The 9,894-nt window shown below is 45.6% G+C and overlaps 1 protein-coding gene across 1 annotated transcript; it reads left to right on the forward strand.

Annotated features, from left to right (window-relative positions):
* The first annotated feature begins 681 nt into the window (after positions 1-681).
* srebf1 (sterol regulatory element binding transcription factor 1) lies at positions 682-9,894 on the forward strand. Its single transcript, XM_053852062.1, has 19 exons — positions 682-981; positions 2,473-3,048; positions 3,482-3,645; positions 3,713-3,850; positions 3,925-4,140; positions 4,276-4,390; positions 4,525-4,676; positions 4,988-5,192; positions 5,267-5,451; positions 5,515-5,776; positions 5,856-6,022; positions 6,096-6,264; positions 6,333-6,441; positions 6,508-6,617; positions 7,258-7,390; positions 7,468-7,633; positions 8,169-8,384; positions 8,461-8,572; positions 8,754-9,894. Exons 1-19 carry the CDS (start codon positions 876-878, stop codon positions 8,972-8,974), a joined length of 3,522 nt encoding a protein of 1,173 aa, XP_053708037.1. The 5' UTR covers positions 682-875; the 3' UTR covers positions 8,975-9,894.

Raw genomic sequence — 9,894 nt, forward strand, 5'->3', positions numbered from 1 at the left:
ACGTTAACTCATGAATAAAGCTGAGAGAATATGGACGTAATATCTGTATTAATATAAATTCATTTACCGTCTGCTGCAACTTCCTGTCAACGAGAAACACTTGACGTAATCGCGGGATACAGCTTGGTGACGTCAGATCACCCCACTCGGTTTTACGCCTTCCCATTGGTCGGTTTTCCTGGTTCTACAGGAGGAGTCGCTCCTGCGAGTCGGACAAACTTTACCTCCACTGGCATCCGCCTACTCATCTCTGATTGGGCCTTTAGTAGCAAGCCCATAGTAAACACATCCATGCCGGTTCTCTCCCAAAAATAGTTACCTCAGCCGCCCATCGTTTAAAAATAATCTTTAAATAGTTTTTAACAGTTTTAACAAATGATTCCTGTTTAATTGCATACATATATGTGTTTTCTTTTAGACATATTATGGTCCATATTTAATTACTCGTGTATAAATGCAACAATAGTAACCCAGAGCATTTGCTTTTTATTTTTTTAAAATACAAAAAAATGTGTTGGGAAAATTCTATTGGTCTTAATCATTGCTTTGGTCCACATGTGCTCTTCGCTTATCGCGAAGTTATCTAAATAACAAAAAGAAGAGGGTGTGTGTTCTTTAACGCGAAGCTCTGATTGGCTGAAGAGGCTGTCGGTCATTTTGGTGCGGAGCAGCAAGTTCGTGCTGACAAGGCTTCGGTGTGTTTGGCTCGGTGCTTGACAAGTTTCACGGCTATCATGGAGGGAGCAATGGATACTTTGTGAACGGGATCTACCGGCGCCCCGGATGTAGCCTCGCGGAAAGAACCACACATTCTTTCAGACATATATTTCTAACTAGCAAAGATTGCGTACAACTGCCCGGACGAAGCAGGAAAGATGAATAACATGTCGTTTGACGACCCTTCGCTGGATACGCTGGATGCAGCGCTGTCTCTGAATGACCCCAGCGATATCGACACAGCCCTCCTTAGCGATATTGATGGTAAGAACGAGCCGTTTAAGCATACATGAAGTTATATCACGTAGTTGTAAAATTTGCTTATCCCCTTGACTTATCCCTTAGTAAAGATTGCAATCCTTTCCTTCTTTGTGCGTTTAAATCCACACATCTGTCATGGTACAAATTGTTCAAATGCACTAAATATTTATCTAGAAATTGTGCATTCATTTGCGTAATGCAATTGTGTAAGAAGTTTGTGGTTAGCTCAAAATCACAATGGTGGGGTGCGTTCAGGAATTGCACATTCAAACTGCTCTGAAAAAATGTATGTTTACTCATTCGCGTTATACTTGGCGTAAAGATTTATGTACCTAAAGAATGGGATACACACTAAAACCTTTTTGATGTTGTAGTTAGCATATGGAGCTAACAGTTACAGTAGCTGTCAAATGCAATCTGATTTAGCTTAACTCTCGCTTCTCAAAGCAGGAAAGCATTTCATTTTAAGCGTATATTATGTGTTGTTTAGATAACATGTTTATTTAAAGATTTGGTGCTCACAATGGCAACAAAAATAAAGAGCGGGTTAGCTTGTTTAAAAGGCTAGTGTGCTACATGATGGCGAGCGCCCCGCCCCCCGCCTACTCCACACGCGGGGTTACTGCCGTTCATTCCTCCGAATTGGGTTCACCGCCTCACATGACCGAACGTGTGATTTGTTGAAATTAAATCTCTTTTATTAAATGAAACAACAGAGTCAACTCATATTTTCAACATTAGTATTCAAACAATATAATTCTTGGCGAATATACGAGGTAAAAATAATTTAATGATCGTGCACATTTCCCCGCATTTGAATACTGTAAATGTGCAATAATTGGAATTCAGGATTCGTTGTGTGACTCTCGAGTTATTTAGGAATGACCGGTGGTAACCCCTACAGTCGGAGCGCGACTCGTCTTGGGCTGATCGGCATAACAAGTCTCGCAGACGCGCTCTGATTGGCCAAGAGCGATCACCTCATCCAAAACACTGGTTTATATAGCTAGACGTCTGTTTAACGCGTGTTTGCGTTTGTTACTTTTTTTTTTTTAATTTGAGATGGTTTACGCTACATTTTAATGTAAAAAACAACTTGTTTAAGTTGAATAAAAATCACGTGGTAGTGTGTAAATCGTGTTGTAAATGTAGGTCAAAGAATGAGTGCTTGACAACAAATTCATCACTACTATATTGTGGCTGAAATTAATGCAAGCACTCTCTTCCGTATACACATTGGTGTTTCACACCAGCGTTTTAATATGTTGGGAGAAAATGTGCAGCTTTAATGTCTTGATCCATCTAGGATTATCTATTGAAACTGTCACCATTTATGATGGGGATTTCCAGGATATCTGATGTCATATGACTCATGTGTTGGCCCCTCATTATTTAGATTAGATAACCTTTAGCAGGTCAGGCACCTGTCGGTATCTTGTTGTACCACGATTTCCAAACATTTTTACTGATTATATTTTGGATTGTCTTCTTCAGACATGCTGCAGCTCATCAACAACCAGGACATGGAGTTTGGAGGAATATTTGACAACCCTCCATATTCGACTCCTGTCCCAAATCAGGATCTGTCACTTCTCTCTCAGTCTTTGACATCTGCTTCATCCTCGTCTGTCGTCACCACGACCCCACCGCCGTCTACTTCATCGATTCTAAGCAGCAGCCCACACCTGGATGCACTCTTGGGCCCCCCCATCACTCGCAGCTCCTCTACACCAGACAAGGCTTTCCAGCCTCCCACATTCCAGCAGTCCCCGCTGTCACAGGTGTCAAACTCTGCATTGAGACTGCAGCCTGTCTCCCCTCCACCTGCACAGAGTCTCAAAACACCCAAGGAACAACCCAAGTCCATTCCAAGTCAATCATCTCCTCCCCAAGCAGCTTCGCCAAATGCTTCCCCAAAATCCAACCCGGTATTCAGCTCTACACCGCAAGCCCTCTTTACGACTACTGCACCCCAGATCCCCCCACAACCTCAACCACAGATTACTCTTCAAAACCAAGCTCAGCCGCAGCAAATCGTGAACACCTACAACGCCAAAAACAACTTCACAGGTGACTTCTTAAATGACTAACTTCGGATTCCCTTCTCATTGTCAAGCCAGATTTTCACCCCAAAGAAAGTGCCTGACAGACTAATCTTGGCTCGACACTGTGATTCTGTTGATTCTTACAAATTAGTCCCAGTATTCGGTATATTTTTTTTAGCAACAGGAGGATAATTCACCTTTACATAACTAGATACGCAGTTATGGCCTGATAAAGCTCCAGACATGATAAGTGAGCTCTTGTCGGAACTGATAAGAATCCCAGGCAGTTTGGTTTTGTTTACTTTTTCCTTGTGAGATAACAATTCACCCAGTGCTCTATTTTTGCACTAGTCATACTAAGGCTAGGTATAATCTTTAATTTTCCTTTTATTTCCGTTCAGTATAATATGTAGTGGACTGTTGACAAATATAGTCATAAACTGGCGTCTGTCTTCCAGTCACTGTTAGCCAGCCGTCCATCACCCCGTCATCATCTCCTCCAAGTGTTCAGCCAGTTGCCATCCAGACGACTCTACAAGGATTAACCAACCCTTCCCCTATTCTCAACACATCAGGAAGCCCGCCACCACAAGCGATTGCACCTCATATACAGCAAGTTCCTGTGAGTGAAATATCAAAATATCAATGGGCTTCGACCGTTTCTTTTGCTTACTGTTGCCTGTTTCCAGGTGCTGTTGCAACCCCAGTTTATCAAAGCTGAGTCTCTCTTGTTGACCACCCTTAAACACGACCCCTGTATTGTTAGCACCGGAGCCTCGACCACATCGCTGGCCACTACGTCCCCAGTACAGAGCACGTCGCTGCAGGTAAGTGACGATTTTCATACTAGTTTTGTCTCTGATAAAGTTTGATAATTCGCCTTTTTTGGGTGGTTCATCAGGCTTTCATGGGCGGTGGCACCATCCTGACCACTGTCCCCGTTATGGTGGATGCAGAGAAGCTACCGATCAACCGCATCGCGATCAGTGGGAAGCCAACTGGCGTGCCCAAGGGGGAGAAACGCACCGCTCACAACGCAATTGAGAAGCGCTACCGCTCCTCAATCAATGATAAAATCCTGGAACTTAAAGACCTTGTAGCGGGAACGGAGGCCAAGGTAAGAAGCGAGACGAAATGAAATGTCACTCGTGATAAAGCTTATGCCAGCCTCGAGGGAAAAAAGCACACTTCCCGGCACGATCAATTATGTTGAATGTCTGATGTTTCAAGTCTTTGTCTGTCTTGATCACAGCTCAACAAGTCTGCTGTTTTGAGGAAAGCCATTGACTGCATTCGCTACCTGCAGCAAAGCAATCAGAAACTGAAACAGGAAAACATCGCTCTTAAAATGGCTGCACAAAAAAACAGTACGTTTTGTTTTACTTTTGAAGTCGATCATTAGTTGCTTCTTCAGTCATCTGGCAAAAAGTTAATTTACTGTATGATGGGTGCCTACATGGATCTATATTTAGTCTTGCTAAACATATACCTTTTTTTCCAGAAACACTGAAAGACCTGGTTGGCATGGAAGTGGATGCACCGGCAGATGTGAAGACTGAGCTCCCCACACCACCAGCATCCGATGTGGGCTCCCCGACATCATTTTCGCACAGTGACTCTGAACCAGATAGTCCGATGGTGGAGGACACTAAGGTATCTATTGCTTGGCTGCAGCTATATTAAGCTTTAGACTACACAATGCGTACACAACATGTGTGTCATCACTTCCCATATCCTATGTTTACAAAATATTTACTGACAATAATCTCATTAATGACTAACTCCACAGACAAATAACTGCTGAACTTTATGACATTTTGTTGCATGAACGTTGACCCCCTAGGTCTTGTGTTCATAACTTTTCATTCTATTGATTATCTAAATATTGAAAAAATAAACTTGAACATCTAAAATGATTATAACTAAGTTTTCCGTCATTGTCATCTTCTTTCTTTTCCTCGCAGCCCTCTGTGCCCATGTTGACGACTGGAAGCGGCGCTGGAGGCATGCTGGATCGTTCTCGCATGGCTCTATGCGCCTTCACCTTCCTCTTCCTGTCTCTCAATCCTCTGGCTGCTCTGTTTTGCTCCTCCTCCAGCAGCAGTTCAGCAAGCGGTGCAGCCCCTGCCCATCCGGCAGGCAGGAGTGTTCTGGGCTTGGATATTGCTGGTATGGGTGATGGAATTGTTCACACACGTTCTTCCAACAATATTGGCTGGAGTACTTAAAAGTTATTGTTCTAGCTGACTCGTGGGGCTGGATGGACTGGATGTTACCTACTCTACTGGTTTGGCTTCTGAATGGGATTCTGGTGTCCGGGGTTCTGATCCGACTGCTTGTGTATGGAGAACCAGTCACCCGACCACACTCTGGTACTTCAGTCTTGTTCTGGAGGCATCGAAAGCAGGCGGACCTTGACCTTGCTCGGGTAAGGAGACTTCACTTTGGAACACTTAAGAACCAACTAAAACGGTCTGTCTTCACTTCACAGGGTGATTTTGCACAGGCCAGTCAGAACTTGTGGACTTGCCTTAAAGCACTCGGGCGACCTTTACCCACATCTCAGTTGGACTTGGCCTGTGCTGCTCTCTGGTCCCTGCTCAGGTTCTGCCTGCAGCGGGTTTGGATTGGACGTTGGCTGGCTGCAAGGGCCGGAGGACTGCGCTCTGACCGACCCTTGAAGGAGGACGCGTGTAAAAGCAGCCGGGATGCTGCCCTGGTGTACCACCGGCTTCATCAGCTCCACATGACAGGTTTGTTGTTGTTGGGCAAAAAAAGCGAGTCTCTGAATCAAACTATAGAATTTGCTAATATTTTATCCTGTATGTGCAGGAAAGCTGAATGGCAGCCACCTGTCTGCAGTGCACATGTCACTCAGTGCGGTGAACCTGGCAGAGTGTGCAGGCTCCTGCCTGCCCGTGGCCTCTCTGGCTGAGATCTACGTTTCTGCTGCGCTCAGAGTCAAAGCCAGTTTACCCAGAGTTCTCCACTTCACATCTGTGAGTTGTCTTCGTATCTATTATGTGAATCTGATGCTACATGCTACTCACTTTTTTTTTTAAACCTCTCCAGCGCGTGTTTCTGAGCAGTGCCCGTCAAGCCTGCCTCTCATCCAGTGGGAGTGTTCCCCCAGCGATGCAGTGGCTCTGTCACCCACTGGGTCACCGCTTCTTTGTTGATGGGGACTGGGCCATTCGCAGTACCCCGAAGGAAAGCATATACAGCCAAGCTGGCAATACTGGTGAGTGACGTTGAGAGGATTTACTTCTCTGTGGTACACAGACTTATCCCGTACCTGTTCTCTTTCAGTCGATCCCCTGGCTCAGGTGACTCAGGCCTTCAGAGAGCACCTCCTGGAAAAGGCTCTGTATTGCGTGGCTCAACCTCGGGGAGAAAAAAGTCCCAGCAAGGGCGACGGGTAAGGATATTGATAGCTGATAATGTTTTAACTTTTAATAAGCTAATGACATTGTTTATTCTATAGCGAATATGCAGATGCGCTGGAACATCTCCAACTGCTGATCAGCGCTTCGGATGCTGCTGGTGCGACATCACAGTCCTTTGCCATCGGCTCCAACATGGCAACTGTGACCGGTAAGACTTCATTCATGAACATTTTTTTACTCCTCTGTTAATGGGATTTAGCTGTTCTGAAAGCTAACATGTAACCTGCCTCCATGCAACAGTTCATGACAGCTGCTTCAGGGAAGCTGCCGCCGGTTTACTTGATGTAGTTGCTAAATAATAATGAACAAGTTAAAGTTCATCCCACGCCGCTGTGATTGAGCAGTTTAATTTTCTGTGGGCGGATTTCCGTCCTCCCACCGCTTTGCTTCATATTCACCGACCACTCGTCAAAGCATAAGGGGGCGACGTGGAAGTGAGGCGTCCGCTAGATTGCCTCATCTATCTTCTGCGCTGTCAAATCAGTGATCACCTTGAGAGGAAGGAGCCAGACTGCGCAGGGATTCTAATACCAGACTTTTCTTGTCAGAGGCAGCTTCCCGACGTTGCAAATATGCGTGCGTGTCGGCCAATTTTAAATAGAATACCCGCCCCTCCTCCTCGCCGTCAAAATGCCTACTTTCCCCTCAGCATATTGCTGCAGTGCCAGAGGCGAGGGGGCAGATTGATTCAGAGGTCAGGGAACAGACAGCAGATGTCTGTGTGCTCTGGCATGCATGGTTAATCTGGAAGTGGTCCGTCGAAGTTAGGAATATTTTCTGACTTCCAGGCTGCGACCCCCACTCAAAGTGGTGGTCCTCGGTTGCCGTGGTGATCATCAACTGGCTGCAAGGCGACGACACCGCTGCCGAGCGGCTGTATCCGACCGTGGAGCATCTTCCCAGAACCCTTCAAAGCGCAGAGTGAGCGAAACATCATTTGTAAATAAACCCCACGGCACATTTCTGTCGTTAACCGTCTCTTCTTTCAACCGTGTCAGGAGTCTACTGCCCAAGGCGTGTCTGAACACATTCAGAGCTGTGCGAGCTCTGCTTTCGAAGCCGGAGAACTGCCAGCTGAGTCTGAGCTTCAGCGACAAAGCAAGCATTCTGCTGCGCGACAGCCTCAACCTGGGGCCGCACAGCCACAGCTCCAGTTTAGACAAGGTACACACTTACTTGCTACATTTCCTAGCTCGATCTGTTGACATTCCCAAGGTCGTTTCATAATAGTAAGCATCTGTCATGTGTGTAGTACTGTTACTCTTTACTATTACTGAACTCAAAAGTCTTCTTTAAATTTGAAGTTGCTTGGCCATTGGGATTTTGCACACACATGCTCTTTAAAGATGTTAAATATGTATCGAATGTGACATAATCTACATATTCCAGAATGCACACCCATGTGATGTGCTCGCACATGTAAACTGATGAGCAACTACTTGTTTCAGAACCTTCTGTAGCAGCTCCACTTTGACACCTTACTGCCAACCCTCAGGTGTCAGCAGATGTGTGTCCATGGCCAGAACTGTCGTGCATTGTAGTTGCATTGCATGTGCATCTCAGCGGAGTGCAATGTATCTGCAGTGCAATACAGAGCTGCGTCTCTACCGTCGGGAACGTCGCCTCTTTTTTTTGGTCGACCGATCTCCCCTCCCTCTCTTTGCCTTTTAGACCAACCCTGCTCCTTTGTTCCACTCAGGTTGTCCAGCTGCTGGTGTGTGACCTGCTTTTGGTGATGAGGACCAACGTGTGGAGGCTGCAGCAGCAGGGAGCCAGTCCTCCGGGGACAGGGTTGACAGGAACGAGTGGTCCTGCAAGCATCCACCAGGCGTCTCCTCCAGAGCTTCAAGGCTTCCAGCAAGATCTGAGTTCACTCCGAAAACTGGCACACAGTTTTAGACCTGCCATGCGAAGAGTGAGTCTCAGGCCAACTTGAATATTCTGTTTGTGTCAACAGAGCTAACGTTCATCTGTTATTCCTCCTGGTCTAGTTATTCCTTCATGAAGCGACAGCCCGGCTCATGGCTGGGGCCAGTCCCACCAGAACACATCAGCTGCTGGACCGCTCGCTGCGGCGCAGAGCCACACCCGGAGCCAAGACAGGTTTGTGTGTTAGCTATTTTTTGTTTCATTTATTTATGTTTGATGCATCCTGGGTACATATTTAATTTTACCGCTTAAAACAATATCTACTGTTGAACCCAAAATTGAACTCAAATAGTGTTGCAGATGACCTTCTTGTCTTGTGATTATTTATCATTGTTGGTTTTGTTTTTGTCTGCAGAGGAGTGTGAGGTACGGCCCGGCCAGCGGGAGCAGGCGGAGGCAGTGATGCTGGCGTGTCGCTATCTCCCCCCCTCCTTCCTGTCAGCTCCCGGCCAAAGGGTGGGCATGTTGGCAGACGCTGCCCGCACCCTAGAGAAGCTGGGAGACAAGAGGACCCTCCACGACTGCCAGCAAATGATCATTAAGCTGGGGAGCGGCACCACCGTCACCAACAGCTAGACAGACGAGCGAGGGACTGTGAAGCAGCCGTGAACGCTGTATATAATACGACACTGTTGACTCATGAAAGCAAACAATCTCATTTTGGCTTTACGTCATCACCAACCCAATATCAGAAAGGATCATAGGATGTGTGTTGATGCCCTGCTCTGCCGACGTTTGGCCACCAAGAGGCGCCATCGCAGCCTCATGTGAACTGTTTGTGTGGCACATGAAGCATGAAAGATGTGTACTGAATTAACACAGTACAGTCCCGCCCACCTTATTCTGATGTGGAAGCACTTCTGAGATGGCGCAGTGACTAGGAGCGTTCTGATTGGCTGCTTCAACAGTTCATATTTTGCGATGACCAAACCCGCTTTGGTCCGACTGTGTTTGTGAAGTGGGCAGCCATTTTTGCCTCCCCCCCTTCCAGCAACCACAGGTCATATCTGCACTAGGCCTGTGAGGCTCATTTCAATGGTAACGTTATAGCTTTATCATATTATTTTCCTAGAAGTTGTTTTTTTGGTGTGTACATACTTCAAAATGTATTTATAACCTGTAAATCTTTTGACGAATCTTGCTAACATTTTATAGTTTTTGGCAAAGGTCCCAAAAATTCTAGAACTTGTCAAAATGTAAATTTAATATGTAATAACGGTTGCATCTGCTGCAACAGTGTCCATGTTGGGCATTGCAACATTGCGCTAAGGCTCACTTTTGTTGTATTATATTGCTAAAATGTACACAATTACATAGTCATTGGAGTTCATTATATTTCTAAGATGAATTTCAGTCATTTTAAAGAAACCCTCAGCAGACTTTGAGTTTCAAAATGTGTGTATACTGTTTCAAAACCATTTTTCTAGTTTGAAAGACGGATCATCCATTTGTTCTTTTTTGTCTTTCTAGAATGTAAATATTAAACATTTTTTAAG

Source organism: Synchiropus splendidus, chromosome 19 (assembly GCF_027744825.2).
Source record: "Synchiropus splendidus isolate RoL2022-P1 chromosome 19, RoL_Sspl_1.0, whole genome shotgun sequence".
NCBI classification, from domain to species: domain Eukaryota; kingdom Metazoa; phylum Chordata; class Actinopteri; order Syngnathiformes; family Callionymidae; genus Synchiropus; species Synchiropus splendidus.

Excerpts from the sequence above, each read along its gene's own strand:
- srebf1 (XM_053852062.1), top strand. The coding sequence starts at position 876 with ATGAATAACATGTCGTTTGACGACCCTTCGCTGGATACGCTGGATGCA. Across the intron at positions 982-2,472 it reads CCTCCTTAGCGATATTGATG|ACATGCTGCAGCTCATCAAC; the intron begins GTAAGAACGAGC and ends TGTCTTCTTCAG. Across the intron at positions 7,634-8,168 it reads ACAGCTCCAGTTTAGACAAG|GTTGTCCAGCTGCTGGTGTG; the intron begins GTACACACTTAC and ends TGTTCCACTCAG.